The 27261-nt window shown below is 51.8% G+C and overlaps 1 protein-coding gene across 6 annotated transcripts in view; it reads left to right on the forward strand.

The window, feature by feature from the left end:
* Rps6ka2 (ribosomal protein S6 kinase A2) overlaps positions 1 to 27261 on the forward strand; it is a 290124-nt gene that overhangs the window by 132022 nt on the left and 130841 nt on the right. The window contains exon 1 of one of the 6 annotated variants that reach the window (XM_005321437.5): positions 22376 to 22599. The exons of the other annotated variants lie outside the window; for them this stretch is intronic. Within the exon in view, the coding sequence (XP_005321494.2) occupies positions 22501 to 22599 (99 nt within the window). The 5' untranslated portion in view covers positions 22376 to 22500. Of the gene's footprint in view, positions 1 to 22375; positions 22600 to 27261 lie in introns of those variants that run through there. 6 annotated transcript variants of the gene reach the window in all.

A 27261-nucleotide genomic window follows, 5' to 3' on the forward strand; every position in this document is an offset into this window, starting at 1 on the left:
CGGCAGGGGCTCACAGTGACACTGGGGGACACCAGCAAGAAGCCACCGTCTCACCGAGATTTTGCCTGGCACACAGAATGCACTTGTCTGTCCTAATTTCCTTGAAGATTTAATGATTAGAAGGGGCGAGAGGCCACGGCTCAGGTCCTGGTCACTTCCTGGCCGTTTCCTTCACGTGTCTCAGTCGAGGTGCTAAGACCCTTAGAAGCCAGGCTGGGCAGGTTCTTCACAGGGTCTCACCTGTCCACCCCCACTGCCCACCAAGGCCATGGGGGAGGGCTGTCCTCACAAAAGCGAAAGGGCAGGCAGACCTCCATCTCCACCAAGGAGCAGGTGACACCAGAGCCTCTGGCCTGGGGCAGCAGGGGTCTGGTCACTCGCTTTGTCCTCATCAAACTCGCTTCGCGGCATCCAACCTGAAGAAGCGACCGAGGGACCCAGACCACGAGGCTTTCTGCCAGGCACCGTCCTGAACTCTGTTTCCACCAGGGTAAGCGCCACAAAGGCCAACAAGGGACCAGAGGCCACTGCACCCCAGACACAGGGACACGCCACACAAAGGCAGAGCCAATCCTTGAGTGGTTGGCCGAGGAAGCCATTTGGCGGTGCTTGGGGGAAGTTGTGGACATCCCCGAACAGGCTACAAGTTAGACAGAAGCGTCCGCGAGGGGGGCCTCAGGTGTGTCCACGGTACTGTGGTGTGCGAAGTCCGTCAGTGAAGCATTTTATGTCAGTCTGAAGCATTTAATTCCATAACCAAGAATCAGCCTCATGGATCCACGCGCAGCATCCGTCACCCAGCAGTGGGTGGTTCTGAGAAAGGTACCCTCAGGGTTTTGTCACTGTGCAAACACCACACAGTTTCCCTGCACAAACCTAGGCGTACGGGCCAGGCCCTGGCGTGGCCTCCTGATACCATCAAGAGCCACCATGACAGAGATCTGAGGGGCCACTGCCCATGGGACATGGCACACTGTTTTACAGCAAATCTTCTTTATGAATACAAGGAATACGCAGTGAAGTAGAATAAAAGCCCAGCTCAGTAAATACAGCAAGGGCATAAACCAGTCACCGTCACTTATCGTGGGTCAAGTAGCAGGCACCGTACAGAGTGCATGTCACACTACCGCACCACCAACGCCTGGGCAGGTGTTGTGCTGTGAAGCTGCCGTGGCGGCAGTGTGGCTAGTTCAGCCCCAGGATGACGTCACGGGACCACAGTTGTACACTGTGTGTTGTGGATGGAAACATCGTCAGGCACTGCACCACTGTGTATGCACAGGAGGGAGAGGCAAAGACCGCAAATGAGCAGGACATCAGATGGCACCTGTAGCACAGACAGAACCACGCTGGGGCTTTAAGTCCTTCAAAATAAAGGGCAGTGGCAGGCCGACAGAGCTTGAAGGACAAGAGGGCATTGGATCAATCTAATAAGACTCACTTTGGGGAAAAGAAAGTGACCTCCAAGGACCTGCAGTCTCTGGGAGTTCGTGGGTCTGCTCTCCCAGGCCTCACCCACCCCATGCAGTGGCCGTGGAGGGAGTAGCCATCATGTCCCTTGGTCTGGGGCATCCCTGGCAGCTCATCAGAATCCTATGGTGGCAGGTTGAGACAGAAGGAGCTTGGAGCACTGACGGCCTCTGCAGTCCAAGGCCCTGAGCACTGGCCAGCTGTCCCTGCAGCCCTCAGTGGCTGACCTGTCCCTACCTGGGCTTTTGTTCTAGGTGACACATGGAGGTGACATGCCACACAGAAGAAGAGCTGCTCAAGGGTCGTCCAGGGGACTCTGTGTCACAGGTTCTGGGGTAATTAGGGAAACACAGTTCTTTAATCAGAATGTGCTGGAAATTAACTTTGAGGTCAGCCAGTCAAGCATTCTCATGTCCCAGGGATGAAAGGCTAAGAGTGATTTCATTACCTGTCTCAGGGCATAAGACCACTCAAGGCAGGCGCAGCCTCTGTCCCTCCTCCTTCCAGTCTCCTCGCTGCCCCCTCCTCTGCCCACCAGCTGCTGGGCCAAGTCCTGCTTGTGATAATCAGCAAAATCAGTGATGCCCGGAGCCCTCCCTGTGGGTGTAACCAGTAAGCACCCTGAGCTTGTTTTGTGTTCCCACTGAACGTAGAGCCTCGAGATGGCCTTGCGTCCTCTGTACTGCGTCTGCGGAGGAGGACCTGAGTTTCAGAAGAGCAAAGTGCAGTTACCTATTGTTGATTTCAGCCTTTTCTCTCTTCAGTAGCTCGGAAGTGAGTGTGGTAGAGGGTGCGGAGAATGCCTCACCGAGGTGGGGCAGGTGATTTGAAACCTTGGCCTGTGTGCTGGAGAGCAGTCCCATTCGGGTAACGCCACGTGCTCAGAGGTCGCCTCCCTTTTCTCTGTTCTGTGTTTTCCTGCCCTGGAGTGAGACAGGGATCTGCTCATCACAATGGAGAGAGGTCTGTTAGCAGACTCAGAATATTCTGATTTTTGCAAAGCATCACAAAATTCACAACAGCAAGAATCTGAGCATAAACTTGTTTTAAATGAAACATGAATATGAATGACCATGCTTTACTTGCACGCTTGTTGAGTTATTTTTCCCAGCATTTCCATTGTGTGTGCTTGGCTGCTGACTTCTGTTCTTGCCTTAGCCCGGCAGCACCTAATTAGGACTCACACGCCCCTCACACTCGACGTCTTCCACTCTCCCTCTCCTTTCCCTTCATTCAGTTTGCAATGGTCACAGGTGAATTGCTATTGGCTGTGTCATCAAGGAGCAGAGTGTGCAGGCTGTGGACTGCTCTCCCTCCCACGCTTCTGCTTATGAATAAGAATCCAAGGAGCTGTCTGTACTTGCTAGGAGGGCAGGAGAGTGGTGCAAGGTCCAAGCAGCCTTCTCAGTATTAATCGTGGAGATCCTGTCTTCCTGTATCCAATTTGATTCAAGAACCATGGGGGCCCAGCTTGATTAGACCTAAGTACCCAGAACTAGGTAGGTCCTCAAGAATTACTTACCTCCCCCCAAATGACATTAGGAGAAAAAAGTGTCTTGGTAGTCAGCACAGTGTGGTGGGTGCTGAGGTTCAGGGTGCCCAGGTATCTTGGCCCACACACCTGTCACTGAGTCGAGCCAGTGGCCCAGGTGGCTTAGCACGGTGAGCTAAGCACTTCTCTGGTGGAGTATCAATGACATACAGCTCAGTTATAGTGCTTGCTTGTTTAATTAAGGAAAGGTTTCATTATTCTGCAGAAATCAAAACTGAGCTTGGAAATCCCAGTACAATTCACAACTACCAGCGTCTCTTCCCAGGCCTGTGCACCACATGGGGGTTCAGGAGGGGTGTGGCTGCCCCCGGCACCAGGATGTCGGCAGCAGGGGCTCTGTGGAGGACTTAGCAGGAAGACGCCCACACAGAGTCGATTGATCGTCTCACCCTCAGGTGAAGGTACACTTTGTATATCAGCAACACAAAGGAGACTGTGATGAGCCAAAGTGAGAAGGGCTGAGCAGAGTGGAAAGATGGCGTCCAGCTCTGGGTACACTCCACCAGGGCTGAAGTCCTCAGAGAGAATAGGGCTCAGGTGACAAATGCCGCGTGGGAAGCACTTGGAGGAAAACTTGATTCTTCCTGCACTGAAGATTTTGCATCTCCACCCATTCTTAGGATAAAGCTAGTTGGTGAAGCTTCCCAAGGACAGTGTGACAAGATGCTCAGTAAAGCTTTGGGCTGGGGAGGAAATTCACCATATAAGATGGAAACAAGTCTGCAGTGAGATGTCTTCAGACAAGATGGTGGCAAAGAGAGACCAGAGGCCAAGCTGCCAAGCGGCCTCCACCACAGCTTCTGAATGCGTCTCTTCTTACAGAACATCTGCAGCTCGGCCACTTGGCTTCTTCTTTTCATATACTGAAGACGTTCAAAGAATAACGTTCTCAGAGTGGGTATTTTAAGAACCTGAAACTCTTTTGGCTCTTGGTGATGGTGAAGGCCTAATGGCAGGAATTCATGCAGGTCTGGTGCCAGTGTGGCCGCCGTCAGAGCGCACCTGCAGAGGCCATGGCTCGGCCGGGCTATGACTCCACAGCTGGCACCAGGCAGGGACAGGCTGGCCTCCGACAGATGGCACCGACAGTAATGAGCAGCCCAGAGTCCTCGGCTGCAATTCCACCTTCCAAGTGGACTTTGAGAAAGAGCACTTACAGGGGACCCAGCTGAAGTGGGTGACAGCAGGCTGCACACACATCTCCTGGGCCACACGTCACTGCACAGATGCCACAGCCAGAGTCGACCAGCCAGTCAGAGGACCCGAGAACCCCACGTCCTCACAGGCCCCAAGAAGCTTGCCCCGGGTACCACCGTTGATCACTGTCTATGACGCTGCCAGGCTTTCAAGGTGACAGCTAAAGAGCCTCAGGGAGCTTCGGATGAAAGCACCCATGTGAAGAGTCGTCTGTCTGATGAAGTGTAAAGCTAAGTAAGAAAATAGCCCAGTGGGCCTTACACATCCACTGCAAAGTTCAGAAACACACAGAAGGCAAATCAACTGCCCATCTCTGATTGTATTCCCATTATAACCTGTTTCTCAGGTACATTTACATAATGCCGTGCATTGAAATAAGTGCATACTCTGGTAAAAAAAAGTTTGCTGCCCACATGATCTGACACTTTTCTGTACTTGCTGAATTGTACAAATCGTTGCAGATGGTCATCTAGAAGTAGAGATTTATTCTGCTTTTAGCCAAAAAAAAAAACATATTAAGATGTAACTATGAGATAAAATGGGAAAAGTTTCATTGGAAGCCTCGAGATGAGGGTTCTGATCTAAACTGTGGGTCCTGTGCCGTGACCAGAGCAGGGGGGCGTCCTCTGGCTGACCACTCAGCAGGAGCAGGCCACTGTGGTAACAGGTCGGTCGTGTGGCTTTCCATGGCTGAAAACAAAACAGAAACAAAAACCCAGCCTGTTCAGGTGTTAAACCCAACCCCTGAGCGGCATGGCTCTGTGCCACCTTGATGCCACCAGCAAGTCAGGTGCTCAGTGGTGTCCTGTGGTCTGCAGCATGGTGCTCAGAGGCCTTTCCCATAGGCCTCCCGGGATCTCAGCAGGGACCTGGGACCGAGGGAGAGAAGCGGGTGAGTCTGGAGTCAATCATCCAGCTTTCGGATCCCCCAAAGGCCACTCATGTGCATGCTCCTCAGCTGGTCAAGTTCACAGGAACATCAAAGCACAGCGCGTGATGTCGGAGGCAGGCTGCTGCAGTGCAGGTCACGGCCTGAAAAGAAGCATCACTCCTTGGCCCACAGTGAAGGTAGGACAGAGGACAGCAGCATGGATCCCTCTTCCTGCCTGGCCTCCATGCATCTGGAGCCAGAGAACAGCCCTCTTTCTAACCCTGAATCCCTGGTGCAAATTGGATGCTGACGCTGGTTCAGCATCTGTGAGCAAGAGCGTGGTGCTGAAGGAGGTCCTGCGGAAAACCCCGAGATGGAAACCCTGGAAGCTCCTCTCACCCCGCAGTGGCAGAGAGGGCTCTTTCTCAGCAGCTCTGGCTGGGAGCTACATGTGCATCTTCTGCAATTCCCCACAAAAGGAATGAGCATCCCACTGAGAAAATCCTCCTGAAGGTACATTCCTAGGTCCGTAGCCAGGAGCAGGCTCATGGGTTACTCCATCCAGTGTTCCACCCCAGAGGCCAATATTCTTGCTAGGGTAGCAAAGGTTTGTTTGTAATAAGACAAACTTAAAGAGGACTGAGAATCATTATGGACCAATGAGAATAATCCCTCTACCCCCACGATCACCTCCTACTGGGAGCTGATGTTTGAAGGCAGATCTGAAGTCTGTGTCTCTTATCTAGGGAGCTGCAGGAAGACAGGGCTCTGAAACAGCCCTGCAGCGCCCCATGCAGGCTTGCCCGTGGCCCTCAGAGGCAGCCACAGGCTCGGCGTTGTAGTGCCAACTCACTTGCCTGGTGTGGGCCCAGGAGTCCCTCGGCCTCCCCCTCACCAGCCACCACAGGGCCTGCAGCCCAGAGCCCATTCCCTTCCTGAGCACACAGACCTCATCCCGGATATGGAGCCACTGTCCTGCGTGGATGACAAAGGGGTACTCCCTGTCTACACATGGCACCGATTGAACACGAGAACACAGAAAACTAGAATAGATGTTGAAATATTGTTGTCAACCTCATAGTCACCAAGTGCTAAGGATTTCACCAAGTTTTAACCTGTTGGGAAATCAGGAAGTGCATGAATAAATGTCGTGTGAATCTGGACCTGGAAGCTGTACAGAGGGTCTACAGGCACTGACAGGGACAGGAGGAGGCTGGCATAGAACTGCAACCTTGGAGTGAGCCCGGAGCTCACGGGAGCAGGCCACAAGCTCAAGGACGCATGGGGACTGATGGTGGGGCATTTGGATGCAGCTTGGAGGTAACTGAGTTGGTGTTGGTGGTGCTAGAGATTGAAGGACACAGAGGTGCAGAGGGACTGGTCCACAGGGGATGTTCCCAGGCTGGAGTAGAAGAAGGACCAGGGCGGACGGGGTGGTGGGGGAGCTGGTCCCTGGTGTCAGTGGATTCCAGGGACCAGGGCAGTGGGTGGGCCACCTGAGGTTGGAGTCTGGTGCCTGGAGGCTCGGGGAGGCTTCCCAAAGCTGAGGAGGCCGGCAAGACACAGGCACCGGGGTGAAGGATGTTGAGCAGACCAGAGCCACGGCATCTGGAACCAACTTGACGGAGACTCTGCTGGCTGGCGAGATGCTGGAGCCAAAAACAGCATTAGAAATTAGCCGTGAAACGCGACGGCTACAGAGACTAAAACAGTAGGCCTCTCGGTGACACTCACTGGCCCAGGAACCAGGCTCACTCATTTCTCAGTCAAGAGATGTTTGTACATGCCTGTCCCGTGCTGGCTGCCTCCTTGTCAAAGAGACACGGCTTCTCCCAGGTGCCTCCTGGATACCAAAGCAGGCTCAGTGTGGCAGCCGTTGTGAATTACACATAGAAATGTGCACTTTGGGCTGCAGGAGCTCAAAGAGAAAACCAGGGCACAGCATTGTGCATGTGTGTGCACATGCATGTTCATGTGTGTTCGTGTATGCACACGTGTGGTGTGTGCTTGCATAAGTGTGTATAGGAAGATTTCTTGAAGAAACTTGCTCTTCAGGGATGTCTGGAAGGATAAGAAGAAATTGGCTCAATGGGGTGGTAATTTAAGAGTATACTTCAATTGGAAAATTTAAAATAGGCACAACTGTAGCCAAGTTGTGCCACGGAGCCACGGAGAAGAGGTCGGAGAGCCTGGTGCATCCTCTGAGGGGCTTGAGCATTACCCTCAAAGTGGAGGAAACCACCCAAATCCTGCACCGGGAGAGAGGCTTGACCAGACTTCAATTTCAACCACACAGGGATGGCAGTGTGGACAGGTGGGAGGAAGTGACCAGGGGCCTGGTGTCCCCAGGCAGAAGACTCCACCAACCAGGTAAAGGAGAGAGGAGGGTGGCCCCGAGGCCACCAGTGGAGGGAGGGCACATGGTGGCTACGTGAGGAAAGCACAGGGAGCAGAGACTGATGGGGAGGTGAGAGAGAGAGGTCACCATTACACTGGTGTCCTTAACTGAGCCTTGGAGTGACAGGAGAGGAGCAAGTGGGGTGCAAGGGTAGAGACGGGGTTCACACCACATGCAGCCTCTTTTGGAACAAATATTTGTGGCGCCAGAGAACCTTGCACCAAAGGCCGTGGGACTCGGACCTGGAACAGGGAGGGAGGTGTGGCCGGGCTGCCCCCTGGAGAGGGTGCAGGAGGGGGAGTGCTGAGGGAGCCAGGCTGGTGGAAGGGCCCAGGGAGGAGAGCAGCACAGGAGCCCAGAGCGGGGCTACGACGCAGGGAACTTGCTAGAGAGGGAAGGGGCCAAGGTCAGAATTGGGGTGGCGCCTACCACTCTTAACGGAGCAGAGGGCTGTCCTGGTGGGCAGCAAGGATCCCGAGGGCTGGAAGGCTCACGGGGCCTCTCTCTGGGGGAGCACTGGTGTGAAAAGCCCTCTGCGAAAACAAACAGCCCCGTGGTCCGGAGTTCTCGGGCGAGCAGAGTGGGATGGGGTGGCGTGGGGTGCCGGTGGCCCAGGAAGGAACCCAAGCTGGGACAGTCCCCCCTGGTTGGCCCACTCTCCCTTTGCACAGATATGGCATCTTGAGTTTGGTCTCAGAGCCTAGCCCTGACCTGCTCCTCTCTCCCTCGGCCAGGCTTCGCACGCACACCTCATGACGTTTGACGCCAGCGTGCGGTTGTGCCGAGCCTTACAATCCTCTAACACTCAGACACATCTCATCTGGATGAGGCACTGGGTGAAGATTTGCTTTTATATGTTTATTAAGCGGATATTATTTAGCAAACATTTGAGGACCCGTGCTGGGCCCAGCGAGAGCAGAGGGGACTGGAGGCAGAGTCCCAGCTAGCTTTCCTGATGGCACGAGGCTCTGCTCTTTAGACTGGGTTCTCTAGCGTGCACTATGGCATCTTCAGTGGATAATTCTTTAGGGGTTGTCCTGCGTATTTTTGTCACTGTGACCAAAACACCTGACCAAGAACGATGTAAAGGAGGAAAGATTTATTTGGGGCTCATCGTTTCAGAGGGTCAGTCCATGGTTGGCCGACTCCATGGCTCGGGCCGGAGGTGACGCAGAGCTCCATGGAGGAAGGGCTCTGCTCCTGGCAGCCGGGAAGCAGGGAGAGAGAGCAAGCGTGTAAACCCAAAGGCACGCCTGGGAGGGGCTTCCCCCGGCACACCCTGCCTGCCAACGGTTACCACCAGGAGAGCAGTTCTCTGAAATTGTTAACCCATCATATGGATTAATCCACTGATGAGCTTACCCCCTCCCAATCCAATCGTGAGTTTTGTGGATGTTGAGCAGTGCCCCTGGTCTCCTCCCACTAGATGCCGGCAGGAGCCCTTCGGTTCTGAGAATGAGAAATGAGCAGGAGACAGGAGCAGCCTGTGTAAAGGCTGGGGAGCACAGCCAGGCGGGTGGTGCACACCTGCAATCCCAGCCACGCAGGAGGCTGAAGCAGGAAGGTGGAAGTTCAGGACCGGCCTGGGAAACTCACTGAGACCTCATCTCAAAAGAAGAATAAATAGAGCTGGGGCGGAAGCTCGTGGTAGAGAGCCTCTGGGTTCAATTCCTGGTTCCATGGGCAGCAGAGGGGGCAGGAGGCATGGAGGACAATATGCAGGGTGCCTGCAGGGGACACAAGCCGCAGCTCCAACCCCCTTTCAGCACCGTTTTGCTTCAGTGAGTTTCCCAAGGTTGGCCACTCAGCACCCGGGCTGCTGCTCTGATTCTGGGCCCACAGTTTGTTTATCTCATTGGCAACCTGTCCTGGGCTGTTGCTGCCACTGCTCACACTGGAAGTGGGTTCTCTCTGGTGTATGGAGGCCTGTTACATTTCAAGTTTCTGTCGAAGACAACAGTTAGCTTTAAAGGGTGCATAATAGTTGGGCTCCTTTCCTGGGGCTGCAGTGACCACAAACTGGGCAGCTTACAACAACAGAATCCCTTCTCCTATGGTTCTGGAGGCCAGAGTCTGAAGTCCAGTTGTGGGCAGGGCCTCAGCTCCTTGAAGGCTCTGGGGACACGCATGTCCCTGGAAATACTTTCATTCTGGGCCTGGGGACACATGGCTCCAGTCTCTACTTCCTCTTCCGTGTGTGTGTGTGTGTGTGTGTGTGTATGTGTGTGTGTGTGCGTGCGTGCGTGCGTATCTGTGTGAGTGTGTGTGTGCGTGCATATGTGTGTGTGTGTATGCGTGCGTGCGTGTGTGTGTATGTGTGTGTGTGTGTGTGTGTGTGTGTGAATATCTCCCTATAAGGTCACCAGTCACATTGCATTCTGGCCCCACCCTAACCCACTTATGGCTTTGTTTTAACTGGTTTTCATTTCCAAGACCCTATTTCCAAATAAGGTCAAATTCACTCACACCAGAGGTCAGGACTAGCCCATAGGTCCAATGCTTTCCTGAGAAGACCAGGCTGGGGGGGAGGTGGCCAGTGCAGGGACCCACAGCAGATGGTGATGGGATTAGCGTGTCACACTTCCCGGAAAGTCACCTAATCCTGCCAGATGTTCTGGAAGAAAACACGGTCACAAGAATAATTGGAAGAAGTGATGTCACAGGCTGAGGGCAGCAGGCAGTGTCAACGGGCACACATGGGCTCACAAACCTGGGTTTTACACAATGTCAAACATCAAAATGGACCACTGTGACGTAGCACCCGCTCCCTACTAAAGAATTCCTAGTATTGTGTCAGCACAGGTTGTATGTCCTTAGCAAACTGACATGGCCTCAGTTACGCAATCGATGTGCTGATTAAGGGCTTAAGAGAGAAGCGGGCAGAGGAGAGGGAGGGAGGTGATGTGGGGTACGCTCTTTCTGTACTTCCACGCTGCACCATGGGGTCAGGAAGCAGCAGCTGCTCTCTGGCTGCCAGGCTGCAGACTGCTTTCACCCTTGGTCTGTGTAGGGGATATTTGTTTTGAGGGAGTCAGACATCAGTAACAGGTGCTATGTGTAAAGTTTGCTTTCTGCCCTCAAAGTCTAGACGCTTTCATCAGATGATCACTCACATGTGTGTCTGAGAATGGAATATTCCCGTCTCAGGAACTCTGATCACCTTGGAGCATCTACCAGGGGGCCTGACTGCTTCAGCTGTCCCTGAAGGACTGACATTGGAGGTCAGAGCTGGACAGGGATTCATATGAGTCTCAGTGAGCAAGAGGGGGGCACCACGTGGCCAGAATGGGGGTGGTGGGATGCACCTCAGCCTGAAGGAGAGAAGAGCTTGGCGTATCTGAAGGGTGAGAGCAGGTCCACGTGGACACAGCCCTGGGAAGAGAGGGCCAGAAGAGCCGTGGACACTGATGGTTTGGGGCTTAGTTTTACATCTTTCTACTTTTAGATTATGTAAGGTATAGAGTTTGATTTTTCCTTACTTATAGACAAATGATCAGTCTGGTGCTGTTTCAAGGACACTGGAAGGACATGAACCTCCACAGCAAGGGACTGTCCAGTCCCTATCTGCCCTGCCCTCCTCCACTCTGCAGCTCCTGAGAGGGCAGCGCCCAGGGGCCCAGAGAATGCTGCACCCACCCGGCCACTGCACCTCCACTCAGGAGCGCTGAGTTTGGGCGCCTCGTGGTTCTAGTAAGTGCTGACGAAGCCTGCCCTCGGCTGGGAGGGAACCATTCCGTCCTCCACCAATGGACGGAATGGTTCCCTCCCAGACATGGCCCTGGGAAGCGGCTTGGCCTAGTGTGACCAGGGCCTGTTGGGGCCAGCACCTTTTCAGCCACACTGGTAACTTGGACCTTGGCTCCAGACGGCACATGTCTGTGCACAGAAGTCTGAGAGGAGAAGCTGCTCCCTGGTCCTCCCCAGGTTCTCTTCAGAGCGGGCTGAAGGCTGCTGGGTGGGTCCCTCTTCCCAGGGGAGCCCGACCTGACCTCCCACCCCACGTGGGCCCCAGGCTCCTTCTCCAGGTCCTGGCAGGAGGGTGGCCGTGCTGCCGACCCTGGCCTTGTCCTCTGGCCTCCCTCTGGGTGTGACGCGGTTCCCCTGCTCACTTGTGGGTCAGCAGGAGGGAGGCTCCCGTTGTCCTGCCCATTCTAAGTCCCAGGAAGGCTGACGGCAAGTGCCATCCAGGTGTGGCCCGGGTGCCCCACCCCCAGAGCCACGTCCTCCTTGGTCCTTGAAGGGGTGCCCCCAGGGGCTGCCCACCTCCGAGCTTCTGCCCTGGGCTCAGGTGTCTGAGGGCTTCTTCTGTGTTTGCCCCGTTCCCTTCTCTGACGTACACCTCGCGGCCCAGAGGGCCACAGATGTCTGTGAAATGTTTTCAAGTGATGGAAAGTTCTTAAAAGAAAACCTAGCAAGGGTTTTACATTTTCCTTTGAACCCATTCCAGGTTTGAGACACTTCTCGGTTATGATTTTTTTTCTTTTTTAAGTTACAGAAATCCTTCCTGCTATAGTTTCAGCCTGTTTCCTCTTTCCGGCTAACTCCCTTCCTCTCAAACTTCCTCCACAACTTATGCACAAACTTGGGTTGATGAGAAAAATCCCCTCTGACTCCACCAGCTGACGCCCTGGACTCAGTCTCTTCAGTGCACAGGGGGTGGCTTGCGTCTCTTTAATAGGCCACTGTGACATGGAGGTGGAATGACAATACAGGCCCTTCCCAGCCAGCATGGCCTAAAGCAATCAGAGCAAAATCCTTCCAAATAGGCTGTGGGACAGAGGGTCTGCCCAGCCTCCTGAAAGCAACCCTGAGACAGGCCAGAGACCCAGATGGGGACGGCGGGAAGGATGTCCCAAGTGTGGGCCAGGCCTGCTCATGGTGGACGGTGACAGCTTGTCTGCACTTAGGACACCTGTGCATCTTGACAGGAAGGCTTGGGGAGCTCTGGGGACACCAGGTGACTGGCCCAGAAGTGCTGCTAGGAAGATGGCTTTGGTGGCAGAATCCCAGGTGGGTGGGGAAACTCAGCCAGTGATCACCATATGCAGGCAAGACGGTTTCCAACAGCAGGGGTGGTTAGAAAGGGAGATGTGAATACTCTTAAAAACCCAACTCACTGTGGACACGAGGGTCAGATACAGGGAACAAAAGAGCGAGGGACATGCAGCATAATTCCCCCTGGTTCCGGGAGAGAGGCTGCGGTGGCTTCAGATGGAGGTTCTAGAACCTGCGAGTCTGCTTCCTTCCCAGGAGTCTCACTGGTTTCTGTGTGAGGCCCGAGGAGCTCTACAGACGACTGTGCTGAGCACGTCCTCTGTGAAGTGATTCTGCGTGCTGCTTACCTGGTGGAATCGACATTTTTGTAGGTGACACTGTGAGGAAGTGCATGGGCGTCTCCTGTCCCCTCTTCAGCACATAGAGCCAAGTTTATCAGCCTTTCAACTTTTTAAAAAAGTAGACTGGTTTTAGATTCCCAGAAAAACTGAGCAGAAGGGAAGAGACTGTGAAGGTTCCTAGGGGATAACTCTTTGTTTTGGGGGCCTGTCCCATGCACCACAGGATCTTCTGCAGTGCCCTTGGTCTCAGCCTACCAGAGGTGACAACCAGCCAGGACTCCAGATGTCACCCACTGTCCCTGGGGGAGCCTGCTGAGAACTATTGTCCTTAGACTCAAGAGAACCTCGGGAAGGTTGGGTGGCAGGATCCTCGGAACATGCACACTGAAATCCAACGAGGACACCTTCTGTCCAGGACCCCGTCCTCCGTACAGGCAGCTCACGGTAGAATGTTCCAGAGCCTAGTGCCTGCCTGAGCACACCCAACCTGCTCTTCCAAAAGTCCTCACTTCCACTCAGCCATATCTTCTTTGTGTTAAAACTGCATCCTTTCATTTCCAGAGGCATTTTTATTCATTTTTATATCTACTTGGTGGCTCATATATCATCTCTTGGTCTTTAATCCCATTTTCATCTTGCTTTTATTTCCTGAAACATAGTAGGCTTTATCCTCCTTCAACATCTGACCACCCACGGGCTCAAGCCCCCGCGTCTGATCCAGGGTCTGTTGTCTTCCTGGCCTGACCTCTGAGCCCTGATGTCCCTGTGAAGTTTGTGGACAGTGGTGAGGAGCTTGCACCCCTTGGATGGGTGTCTGAAGGAATTCTCTGTGGACTCCTCCCGGAGCATTTTGATTGTGTCTGTTGGTCTCTGGGAGCAGTCCACGCCCTCTCACCTTCCTGATGGCTTCTTGGTGCTGGCTTTACACAGAGAGTGCATTGGGGCCACAGTCCCAGTAAGGGCTGCCTGTGGCCACCAATTTTCAGGGGTATTTCCCACCCTTTGCCCCCTGTTGAGCACCAGCCTTCAGTCACAATTCCTCCTCTGCAGGGGGTCGTCGAGGCCACTGTCACACCAAGCATGCAGACTGCTAGGTCCCCACTTGAGTGGGTGGGCTTCTCCTGGGCCCTGGCAACTGTGAAATGGAACCTCGTGTGGCAGACCTGGGCCCCACCCTTGGCCCTCTGTGGGTGGGATGGAGCTGGCCAGGGGACAGCTCAGAGCACACGTCCTCATGGCCTGCTCTGTGGAACATTCCATACCATTTTCTTTCACTCTTGGACCACAGGCAGTCAGTGTCCTTCTCTTAAACTCAGGATGAGCAAGTCCTGTTCTCAGTGGACCCCACTCAGATGCCCTGCCCTCGCTTGCTGGAGCCACCTTCCTGCAGACTGGGGAAGTCCACAGGCTGTAACACTCTCCACCTCGTGTGCCCTGCCTGCCACTGTCCCCAGACAAGTAGCTTTGTTGTTCCTCTCAGAGTTGGAGCCGGGAGCTGAGCAGAGATGGAGGCAAAAATAAGAATTGAGCTGGCCCCAGCCCTGCAGGCCTCCCTCCCAGGCCCAGGCCGACCCTGTCCCTCTGTGGACCAGCTTGCTTCCCTCCAGGCAGGGTCTCTGAGTCTGGTCCTGCCCCACGGCCACCACTGGTCTGAGGCAGAATTTGTGCATCTTCTGAGAGCACAGACTGGCTCAGGGTCCAGCCTCCAGCTGCAGCCACCCTGGGCTCACGCTCATGATCTCAGTCAGGTGCCCAGCATCTCAAAACTCCCAGAGGCCCCAGGGAAGTCCATTGCTGGGGTTTGAGTTCAGGAGACTGTGTCCCCGTGGCCCGGTGGGTGGACGGAGAGGGCTCAGGACTGATGCTGCCAAGTCCCCTTCCTGGCAACAGCCTCTGTGCCTCCCTCGGCAGGGCCGCGTTGTCCTCGAAGACACTGGGCAGGCCGTGGACCCGGCTCTGCACTGCCTTTCCACTGCACACAGCTGCCTGTCCTTGGAACTGTGAGACTTTGCACCCATGTGCGTTAGGAGGGAAGAAACCTTCACTTTAACTACTGAGTCATCGGGTCCTGTGCCTCCTCACTGTCCCTCCCTTCCCTTGGGCTCTGCCTGCTAGCTCTGCCAAGTCTGGGCACCTGCCACAGACTGCTTCCCCAGAAGCCATGTCTGTGCAAGACCAGCCCCGGGATGCCGCCACCCAGCGCTCCCCGCCTCTCCAGACACCCCAGCCAGATGCACCCATGGGCTCCTGCCTAACCCCAAGGCTCCTCACCATCCCCAGGTTCAATCCTCACCAGGGCTCTTTATCTTGGGCCCGTGCCCTCCACCCTGTCCCCAACCCCAACACACTCCAGACACAGAGAGCTCCCCAGTCACACTCTGGGGCGTGTCAACATGTCCTCCTGAGAGGGAGCATGTCTCCTTGCAGGTGGCAGCTCATCCTCTCCTGTAGGATGTTTGTCACTTCCTGCCTTGCAGCTGGGCAGAGCCCTTCCCAGGCTCCCGCCCAGCCCTTCCCACCCAGCCCTGCCCCGTGACTGTGGCATCTTCTGGGGCAAGGTCCCCAGGGCCACCTTCCTGCTGAGCTCCCAGGTGCAGCAGGCCACAGCAGCAAGCGCAGGACGATGATGTTGATGTGATGGGTGACATGGGGCTCCTGTGTAGCTCCTCCCTAATTAATGCCCACATTTATGCAGGAGAGAACTGATTAATAATTAGTGAGTCACAAAGCTGAATTCTTCACACAGCGGAATTTTTGCCTCAGTCAGTTGGTTGAAAGGCACTGAAATTGGTTTATGTTGATCGTGGGTCTTATTGAAATTGCAACTTCATTTTTCTTGTTCTTTTTAATTGTCTTGCTAAGCCCTTGATAATCAGAGATTATTTATGTATTTTTTAAGTCTTGAGATATTTGTGGTGTGAAAATATGCCCAACGATGCAGAACTTCGACAGAGCAGCATTCCTGTGTCTGGAGTTAGGTGTCACGTTCTCGTGGCACTCCATGCAGCCGTGTCTTTGTCTTCCACGCTGTGGTCAAGGAGGGTACGGAGGTCTTGGGTTTCTAGGAAGCCATCTGAAGTCACCGGGTAAAGAGGCAGAGGTTCTGTCGTAGTTCTGGAGAGAGGGGAAGAACGCAGGGCGTGGAGCCGCTGTGGGCCCGTCCTGGAGTCTGCAGGGACTTCCTCAGTCACTGGGTTCTCCAAGTGGCTCTGGGTGGCTCTTCCTCCCCATTGTGGTGGCCAGTGCAGCTTCGCTCTTCATGGGGACATTGTCGTGTCCCACAGGACTGGCAAGAGCCCTTCCCTGAAACTGCCTCCATCTTCCTGGGTTCTCTACCCTGTGCCGGGAGGTCAGAAAAGTGCCCTGAAGAGCAAGCGCAGCCCTGGTGGCCCCTCCTGGTCACCCTCGCACCCCTCTCCGCGTCCCTGGTGGAGGACTCTCTCTTCCACCCCAACCCTGGGGCCACGCCCTGGGCAGGCAGTGCGCCTGGCTCCCGGCTCGTCCCTCCAGGCCTCTGTGCCAGGTGCTCTTCTCCTTGCCTTCTCTACTTTGCGGGTCTGAAAAGCCGCCGTTCCCAGTCCCTCTGCTCCTCCAGCCCACAGGCGGCGGCTGTGTGTCTGCCTTCTTAAAAGCTGGTGTTTCCACCGAGTCAGCCTAGGTATGTGTCTGGTCATTCGTCACCGGCTTGCGGCCTTCCTGAGGAGGATGCAGTGCTGGGCGCAGACAGAGATCATCACGTGCCCAGTTTGTGGAGGAATTCACACGAGGAATTCTGGGCTGTCATTACAACTGCACTTACAGTTTCTACTGCAGGAATTTACAAATATCGATCTTTAAACATTTATATGCAATTTAGATTTAATAACTACATTTAATTTTTAGATAAACCTACTGACAAGGGCCTTGCTCAATATATCAATTACGATTCTTTCAGTTACAAATAACAGAAAACCCAGCTCCATAAAGAGACTTCTTATTTTCCAAGGAAAGAACCCTCAAAGAAGTTTGACTTCAGAATTGGTTCATACAGCAACTCAAAAGGGTTTTAAGGATCCATCATTTTTCCAGTTTTTAGCTATGTCATGTTTTGCATGACAGCTGGATCCCTCGTGGTGCCAACATAGCTGCACCAGCTCTAGACATCACCCACTCCCCTATTCTGCCTCACTTTCATTCCCTCGCTCAGTGAATGTGACAATTTTTTCTCAGATGTATTTCATATTCATGTTGGTTTCATCATTGTTTGGTTTTGGCTTTTGTACAATATTTCAGGATGTGTCTGAGTCTGTCCAACTCTGTCCCTTGAGTCACACCATCCATTTCTGCCTTCCCTATACTCATTAAGCTACCTAGTCACTTTATTCCTTTCCTCTGGATCTCCTTCTTGGTGTCTTGGTCTGTGTCTCTTATGCTCAGCACTGTCACTGTCGATTCTGTTTGTCCTTCCTCATTCATTCTTTGGATTTCTCCCCTTTGTTGAGATGCGCTTGACGGATCCCAGGTGTATTTCTTTAAGGCATGCGAGGTGGGGTTTTGAAGTAAGTACGCCTAGGCGACAATTCCCAGCAATCAATCAAGCCAGCTCACATGGCCGTCACTTGAGAGCACAGACGAGCCTGGAGGTTCCGGGCTCAGAGACACAGGCTGCACAGCCCCACTTCACACAGAATCTGAAAGTCAACTTAGAGAAGCAGGATAGTGGCAGCGGGAGGCTGGGGTTGGGTGAGGGGAAGAGGCTGGTCCGGGGAGCAGACTCTGAATGAATGAGCGAGTCCCAGAGGCCCGACTCGCAGCATGATGCCTGTGTTGAGCAACACCATGCCCTGCCCTGGCGCATGGCCCTGTGTTCTCACCTGCTCTTGCTCCGTCCCCACCGCCCCATTCCCTCTGTCTGGATTCCAATCTGTGCCTCTCTCTGGGTTCAGCTGGCTTTGCCTCCAGGGCTTCACACCTGCCGAGGACACAGGTCCTGGGGGTGTGCCGATGGGTTTGCCCATCTGCCTCCCTCTCTCTCTCTCTCTCTGCAGTCTCTGCCTTTTATCCCACGGCCTGTTCTCATTATCTCTGAGATTTCCCTCTGTCTGAAAGGAAAGAGTTTTCACTGGAGTACAACAGTTCCCTCTCTTCTCACCTTTTGGGAGGTACGACTCTAGCTGTGTCTACTAGACCCCAAGGAAGGTTCTGGAGCCTGGGTATGTCTCACTGACAGAGGCATTGAAAGTATCTGTGTTTTCAAAGAAGACACCATAATTGGCATCCCTATATGTCCCTTGCTTTTTAAATGGATTTTAGCTACCAAATTTGGTGTTTGAATGATCTGGAATACAGAGATAGGATATTAAAAATCGATAGAAATCAGAGTTGATCTGGTGGGCCAGGCAGGTGGATGGAGCCCAAACCCTGAGGGCTTCACAGCTTGGAACCCAGAACAGATCTCCTTCGTAAGTCTGGTGTAAATCCAGTAACTATGGTCAAGAATACCTGGCCCTGCAGATTTCGCTCTCCTCCACCCTCCACCTGGAAACTGAGGCCCTCTGCTCAGAAACGTAAATAGCATTGCCTGGCATGGTGCCACTGTAGCTTTATTTCCAATGTTTTGAAGACTTTCGGGTCATCCATACTTTCTTATTCCACTATGAGTGTGCTCAGAGATGTTCCACTGTTGAACTCGGTGGCCTTAGATATTTCGGCAGGGCTCTGTTGTTTCCTGGATATGGAAACAAGACCAGAATGCAGCATCCTGTGGGTGAAGGGTCAGAATAAGCTCAGAAACCAGGACAGCCACCTACCAGAAGTCCCTTTCCTGAGACCTCCAAGCCCCTTGCTAAGACATCACGGCTGTTAATATGCCCCAAGCTGATAGTCCGTTAGGATCTTGCATCTGGAGACACACAGCTGCTTTGAGAAAGTCACCAGAATTATCATCTCTGTGTGTCCTGAGCAAGGATAAGAGCTGGCCTTTAGGAAGTGCCCAAATCATGACATTTTATATGCACAGGGACCCAGCTTAGAAGAGGGCCTGGGTTAGATGGGCCTAATCCTAGACTGCTCCCCTGTAGTCCTGCTACCAAGGACAAGGACCCGTGCTCCATATGCTTAGGGATGCACAAAAGGAATCTTTAACTAAACCTGCGACAGACACAAGAAGTCTTTGGCATGCACCCTGGTGAGGCGGCTGGCTCCCTTGTCTGACTCTGTATAGTCTTGGAGCATCTGGCAGAAAGACTTGGTCATCACAGAGCTCTCTGTAAAAGCGTGATTCCTACCCGACAACCCTGGTGAATTTAGCTGCTGTGGGCCCAGCAACATGCAAAACTTGATCCTAATGAACACAGCATTTTTTCTTTAATTTTAATACATGTAAATGGTGACCTGAAGTGAAATTCAGTGTCTCATTAGAAATGTATTATGAAAATAAATGGGTTTTAGAAGTTTGGACGTCTCAGTAGTACACATGACTGTTTGGGCATTTGGTGGAACTGGACTCATCAGAAGCTCTTGGGCCATCAGAAAGTAATACCATACTCTTGTCAGGTTCCCTGAGAACAGAAAAATGCAGGGAGCGTGCCGACCTTATCCACAAACTGCACCTGTCTAAAGTGGGGAGAAGGGCCTCTTCTTATCTGCCCATGAAAATGCTTCCCTATCTCCCAGAAGCCAGACTAAAGGCAACCTCCTTCATGATTTTCCCAATTAGAACTGAGTGCTCTTCATCTCTGTTCAGTAGACTTTTCTTACACATTTCTTTCATGTTACACAAAAACTACACCAAATTTGTCTGCTTACCTTCTCCTCCATGACTTTGCAAGTTTGGGGGCATGTTGCCATCATCTTTATCCATTATCTTGCATAAGCCTAATGCTGACTGCTGTGCCAGGTGTGGTAGGTGGTCATTAACCAGCGGCTGAGTTGCATTGAATGCATGCTAGCCCATCAGGCTCTCTCCTAAAAGTAGCAATAGCCTGGAATTCGGTTCCTGACTTACTGGGCTTAAGTCAGAAAAAAATTAGGGACACACGGAGGTCTCCCCAGTCCTCTCCCATTCCATCATCTGGGTTCCATCCTTTGTTAACTTTGCCTTTCTGTTCTGGTATTTGAGAAGGATCGTTTGGATTCAGTTTAGAGTGGGTTCTGATACCTACCCAGACTTGGTGATCTGGAGGATTTTATTATATCAGCATGTGAAGTACTGTTAAATGATAGCTAGAGATTTTGGTATGCCTATGTTTTACCAGGGAGCTGACAAAAGCAAGCAGACTTGTTTTAGCAATGATTTCTACAACTGGAACTCAAACCCTGTGCAGCGTTTGATTTTGTTTTCCTCTGATATTTCTGAATTTGATAGGACAGTTTTGTAGGACTTATATTTGGGGTAATCGTGAATGTCCCACAAGATATTTCCTTTCAAGAGTGTGGTATTGCTTTCTGATGGCCCAAGAGCTTCTGCAGTACTGAGCAAGGTGCTTAGAATTAGGCTGGTTGGCATCCTGTTCTCCTGTTGGAGAATTTTTGCCAGCTTTCCCACCGTGACAAGCCTAAGGTCCATCCGCTGCTTCCTGTGCCAGAGTAGCAATGTGGGATGGCCTAGACTGTGTATGTACTTCCTTAGAGTCAGGACACCTGAGTGGTCCCAGCAGGATACAGGGGGTAAGAAGCTGGTTCTGAAAATGTAGATAATTGCCCTTTCACAGGAATCTAAGGGAAGAAGCCAGAAACCGACTTTCATGGACGTTTCACTGGCACACTGACTTCAGAAGCAGAAAGAGACCTTTAAGGATTTCTCTGTGGGGATCAACAGTTCTGTTGTTTTTAGAAAAAAAATATGCATTATAGACATTTTAATATTAAAAACTCAATTTCACATTTTAATCTGCAAAAAAACACTTTATCCATTATCTTGCATAAGCCTCACAGTAACCCAGGAAAGGGAGGTATAGTGGGATTTTATTTATCTTTTCATCTTAGGGATGAGCAGTGGGAACACAGCACAAAACTGCCCAAGCTCATTGGGCAAGGGAGTCAATCCTGATGTGACTCTTCTGCTCTCCACTACAGAGCCTGGCAGCAGTCAATAAAATGTTGATTCTCAGTAAACCTAGAGAGTGTATCTGACCTTGCCTCCATCCAGACACAGCATGAACTTACAAGTTCTTATTTGGAGACATTCCAATCTCTTTAGCCTATTGCAGGTGTTAATGCAACATTTCATTCAGCTGAGGGAATAAAAGGCCACGTGGATTTTTTTCCAATTTGCATTGCAAAGAGGGAATACTTGCCGACACACACACACACACACACACACACACACACACACACACACACACATATATATATTTTGCAGGTGATGGTAGTATGTCAATGCATTTTGTTTCCACCTATTTTTAAACATGAACTCAATGCTTGGGTATTGCACAAGAGGAAAACAGCAGGCTGCCCAGAGTTATGAGCACAAGATCTATCTGGGACTGCCTGCAGCCTTTTTGAATATGTTGGGACGAAGGGAGATTGTTTTCTTTTAAAGCAAACTCATGCAGCCTTGCAGCCAGTAGCCGGCCTCTGAGAGCCTTTTCCCTGAGACCCAGGTCACCGTGTCTCAGGATATTCCCTGTGCAGGGTTTGATAAGTCATTCATTTCAATAATTTTCTATATATAGGCAGGAGGTAACGGAGAGCGGATGCGAGTCTTTGTTCTCCAGCGCTGGCAGGGGAGGCTTCTCCAGCCGTCAGCTATGTCCCCCCACCCACCACATGAAGCACCCGTTTTCATCACCAGCAGGAGAAAGGCAGCTGATTTCAAGGGCTCTGATTCCAATTCCTCTGCTAGGAGCACGATTCCCAGCCCGGGGCTGCTTGGCTGTCGTGGACCTGTGGGCAGCGAGGAGAGGTGGAGAGTTCAGAGCTAGTGGTGGGGTTTTCTAGAGGGCTGGTCATTGACCATTAAAGTTTTGCTGGGCTGAGAAAGGCATGATGTCAAAATGTCATGGATGTTTTAAAGGGAAAAAATCATAATAATGACACCCTAGGACAGAAAAGGCCCAGCAAGGCCATGAAAGAGCAGCCCCTGAGCACCAGCACCAGCCCCACTAGCCCAGACCTGGAGAGTCGGGTCATTAGGCATGTGACGATGGCGCGCGCTGATTGGTCGGTGGGCGGGGCGTTGTGGAGGCGGGGCCGCACCGAGTCTTCGGAGGGAAGGAGCCGGGGGAGGCCGAGTGGGGAGCGCCTGGGCGGCGGCGGCAGGCGCTGATTGGTGGTGGTGGCGGTAGGCGGGGCGGGGTGGGGTAGTCGGGAGCTGGTACTAGCCGGAAAGGAGGAGGAAGAGTGAGCGCCTGGGCGGCGGGCGGCGGGCGCCGGTTGGCGGGCGTGGCGGTGGGCGTGGCGAGGCGGCGGGCGCTGGTTGGCGGGCGGGGCCGTGGGCGGGGCCGTGGGCGGGGCGGCGTCCCGAGCTGGTACTCGCGGGCAGGAGGCGGAGGCGAGGCGGGAGTGAGTGCCTGGGGCTCGGCCGCGGTGGCCGGCGCGGCCTGCCCTTTGTGCCCGCAGTCCGCGCCCGCGCCCAGGGCCGCCGCGCCGGGCTGCCCGGCTGCGCGCTCCCGCCCGCGCACCCAGCCCGCGCTTGGGATGCTCCGGGGATGCGCGCCCGCCGGCCCTGCGGCTTCTCGCGGCTGGGCGCCGGGCGATGGACCTAAGCCTGAAGAAGTTCACGGTGCGCAGGTTCTTCTCGGTGTACCTGCGCAAGAAGTCGCGCTCCAAGAGCTCCAGCCTGAGTCGGCTCGAGGTAAGGGCCGTCGCCCGGGTGCGCGCAGGTCGCCGGGTTCCCCGCCGCGCCCTGGAGTGGGCGTGTGGAGGATGCTGCCCGGCGTGCGGCCACCCGGAAGCCCTTCGCATTGTCCCATGGATGTCACCCTAGACCGTGCTCGGGAGTTAAAGTTATTGGAACGCTGGTGTAGCTTTCCTAAAAACGAATAAGAACGACCCCAAACGTTATTGTTGGGACTTCATAACAATTGTACCCACCATGAGTCCTCTTGCAGGGACAAGCTGTACCTCAGTGAATTTCTGCCCCGTGCCTCTGCGTAGGATTTGAGGATCACTGCTACAGGGCTGCTCTGGGGGAGGAGGGGAGGGTCCGGGCAGCTGGGCTGCCACAAGTTGTGGGGGCGCTCAGAGGGAACACCTGGAAAGTCCGGGGAGGACAGCCTTCTCCGCCCTGCCCTGGGCCGGCTGCTTTGTTGGTCTGGTTTGTTAGCCCTGCCCAGAGGCAGGCAAGTGCACCCTCCTAACATAGATGCTGGGAGTATTCCAATCAGTGTGGAACTGAGAAAAAGCGGGGAAAGGCAGCGGTACCATCCACTCCAGCCAGTGCAAGAGGGTGCTCAGTTGTGAAGTGCCTGATGCAATAACCCTGCAGCTTCGGCTTTCCTACCGATTCGTCCTGAAAACGTAGAGGACTGAAATATGCCCTCTTGCCTGTCCCATCTTGGCATCTTTGTGTTCCAAAAATCGTCTATGGATGGTTCTTTTATGGTGGTTTTTATACCAAATTGTGTTCTCTTCATCTCATTGTCCAAATGGTATTGTTGAACCCACTGATGAAAGAATGGTGAAGTATGTTTAAGAAAGAGGCGTTGTGATGGGGGCTGACAGTGTCAGTACCAATTGGAGATTTTATTTGGGGTTATCCCCCCCCCCTTTGCCTCAGGGCTGGCCCAGGTGGGGTTTGGGAGGTATTTTAGTTTCATTTGGAACAGTGTCACACATTTCATCTTGGGTTTCTTTGTCCGTGCTGCCGTGACATAAGACACAGGCAAGAATTCTGCAGCAATTAAGAGATCTTTAAGAAAAATCTCCGGAATTGTCATGAAACCAGCAGGGAATTGTTGGAAAAAGTTTCTGTTGCAGTATCTCTAGATCACAATTGGAAGTGCTAGATGGAATCTGAGGGTGAAATGTTGAACTTGGACAAATAAAACTAGTAACTAATCTAGTAATGGAGAAAGAGTTGCTTTAAATCTAACCTTGAGACAAATTAAGCAAAAGTTCATTTTTCTGGGACTTGGGCACTCTACAAATCTAGTTGACAAGAAGAGAAACTCAGAGCAGTATTTCCCTGTATACCAAGTATGTTATTATTTCCTATTTCATCCTAATTCCAACTTTATCATGCTGCTTCTTGTCTCCTTCCACTTACTGGCCCTGACAGGGGAGACAGCTGTGCGAGCAAACTCCAGGTGTCATGCAGGGGACTCCCACAACCCTTGGAGGCTCAGCAAACCTGTGTGGGGTGTCCCTGAGTGTTCGGGTTCACTGGGAGAACTGTTTGTGAAAGGGCCTCCAAAGGTACAGTGGGAGGCAAGTTTGGGGGTGGAAAGAGGTTTCTTTCATGTGAAAATAAAATTTCTGGAAAACATACATAAATGGTCAGGTATGCGTCAGGTGGAAGAGACTGTCAAGGAATGCGTTTCTATCAGCACATCACCAGAGCACTCCTCCACACCAGGTTTTGTGCTGGATTCTCAAGAGAAGGACTAATGAAGATGGTTGATACTGATTCAGTGTTGTTTTTCACAAATGCATTCACCAGTTTGATCACTGGACACAGGTATCATTTTCTGCTGTCCTTGTTCTATGGCTAAATGGAGAAGACTCTGAGAAGTTGAGAGTTGCGTTAGAAACTTGCTAAAACATTCATTCTGCAAATGTTTATTGAGAACCTGCTATGGGTCATGGCTGTTTCTGGGGACTGCAGATCCAACAATACCTGACATAGAAGTCCTGGCCTCAGGGCATTTCTACCTAGTGTGGAATCTCCTAAGTGTCTGCATGTCTCGCCAGTAGGTTCCATACCCACCCCTCCCTCACACCTTCCCATGCTTTTCCAGAGAAACTGCCCATCTGTTTGTGTATTGGCATCTGGTTATAGGCCAAGAAGCACTTATTGAAAAATGTCAAACTTAGTAGGGGAAGTGTCAATAGTTTGAAGTTGAGAAATAGGACATAAAGACAATACTTATTTCCTCTGTGGGATGAATGAAAAGAATAACTCATTATAATTAAAAAAAAACCTTTAAATTGTTTCAGTAGAACTGTATTTTTAAGTATACATAGAGATTTTGAAATTTTTAAAAATTTGTTTTTGCAATTCAGAGCCTAGTGATATAAACAGTGAATTAACAGTAGTTACTGGAAGTTGGGAGCCACATCATCTTTGTTAAAAAGCTTTCAGGAGGGAGCCAGTGCTGATGATTTCACACTATCTTTTAAAATTAATTTTACTTCTAGAACACAACATTTGTTAAACCCCATGATGTGTAAGTCAGGTTACTTAGTCATATTTGGAAACTGTTTATGGATTATAGCTTAAAATGAAATTCACTTAAACGTTTTGTCACACATCAGCATTGAACCCAGTGGGATGGCCAGACAATTCATAGTTGTGGAGATTTCTAAAGGAAGTTGGGTACCTGGCATGGACTTCCGTGGGCATGTCCTATGAGAATATCGGCTCTCAGTGCCAGTGAGACTCCTAGAAGCTCTGATCCCAGGGCATTGGTGGCATTGCCTAAGAATAGCAGCACTCAGCTGTACCCATGGCCTAACTCAGAGTCCATTGTGTAGACGAGGAGCTGAGGCCCAGAGAGGCAGAATGAGTCGCCTCTGCCCCTGGCATGTTTTAAAGGGTGCTCGTCATGTAGGAGCTGGTGCTGTGGTCGCATTTAGCCACTAGGGCTGTATGGTTACTGGATTGCTGTGTGCTAATGAGGTGTGGAGGGGCTATCCTTAAAAAGGAAGTTACTGTCCTTTAAAATTGAAGCTACTCCATGGGCTATTTTGGAATGTGTCTATAATTAAAGTTTTTCTGGAAAATCTTTTCTGCAAGTTAGAAAGTTCTAGGTGAATTTGATCAGATGAATAATTAAATCCTCACGCTCCCTTTTGCCAACTGGGCAGTTAGCAAAGTAAATCTCTTTGTCCACTGTGCAGTAGAATTGGTAATAGTTCCTACCTCATTGGGGATTATTGAGTGACCATATGTAAAGGCTTAACTCAGAATCTGGATGATAAAATCGCTCAGTCAACAGTTGTTAGCTAATGACATTGAAAAAAATCTTTCCTGTGCTTATTGATGTTTTTTATATTGTTCAATGTGTGCTGATTCTGTGTGAACCCAAGCTTGTGATGGTATCATCTCATTAGTGACCACCCTGCTGGGTGAGTGATGGTTCTGTACCCTCCTTCAGGCTCAGGGGAAGGTCAGTTCTCCCAGAATGCTCTGCAAGCTGTTCATGGGACAGGGTCAGCCTGGTTTGCTCAGATGGAGTTACATCCTGTCCCCTGCTGGCATAACTACTCCTCTTTTCTTATCATACAGGTCTGTCTCATGAGTCAGCTGCAGTTTTTCAGGGGTGCATTACTGATGCAGGTCCCTCATCCTGACCTAGGGCGGCTTATCGAGGAAGAACATGCTCTAAGGCCTGTGTCCCAGCTCGGAGAGCTTTGGGACCACTGGGTGGGAGTGAATCCCCTGACCTCAACTTCCTCAAACACCAGGGAAGCCTAGAAAGTGGGGTGTGCAAACTTCACAACCTAGTTTATATTCCCTTAAGAGAATTAAACTGGTAAGATATCAACTAGTTTGCTAAAAGAGCCATACACAAGGCCAGTGTATTTAGGGAAGAGTTATTTAGTTTGGGGTTGCCAAGACCAGAGGGCTTTCTCTTTTTTATCTATTTTTTATTTGTAGATGGACACACAATATCTTTATTTATTATTATGTGATGCTGAGGCTCGAACCCAGTTCCTCACACATGCAAGGCAAGTGCTCTACCACTGAGCTACAGCCTCAGCCCGTGAGGGCTGACTTTGATGACCCGTTACCTGGACTATTTTACTAGTTCTTGACATTGCTACCAGAGGACAGTTGGTGGTGAATGAGGAGCACAGAATGCAGGCCCCTATCTGGGATATTGTAGTGGCCAGCTGTTGGGATGAAGACAACTTTCTCTCATTTACTTGTTTGCTCAATCATTCATACACTTAAAAATTTTTGTAGCTTATCCCATGTGCACTGTGCTAATCAACTGAGATAAAAATATGATCTGTACTTTTAGTGAACTAAAGTACTAAGCAACTTAGCAACGGAGGGCAACGACTCAGTAGGAAACTGCTCTTGGTAAGTGCTGTGAGCTTTGCAGCCTCATTGGGTTGAGATGGTGTCATTGGGTCAGTTGCCAGTTACTTCTGTTTCCAGAGGTCAGGGTCATCAAAAGTCTTCATGTTCACATGAATGTGACCTCACTGCTTATTCCCTTTTTAGGGAAGGTGTGATATTCTCATGATGTGAATGACAAGGGACTCGAGGCACACGTGGGAGCAGTGCTGGCTCCAGCCAGGGCAGAGAGCGCTCCTGGAGAGTTTGCCAGCTCAGCTTGGTCGGTAG

The sequence above is a fragment of the Ictidomys tridecemlineatus genome, chromosome 8 (assembly GCF_052094955.1).
Source record: "Ictidomys tridecemlineatus isolate mIctTri1 chromosome 8, mIctTri1.hap1, whole genome shotgun sequence".
NCBI classification, from domain to species: Eukaryota; Metazoa; Chordata; class Mammalia; order Rodentia; family Sciuridae; genus Ictidomys; species Ictidomys tridecemlineatus.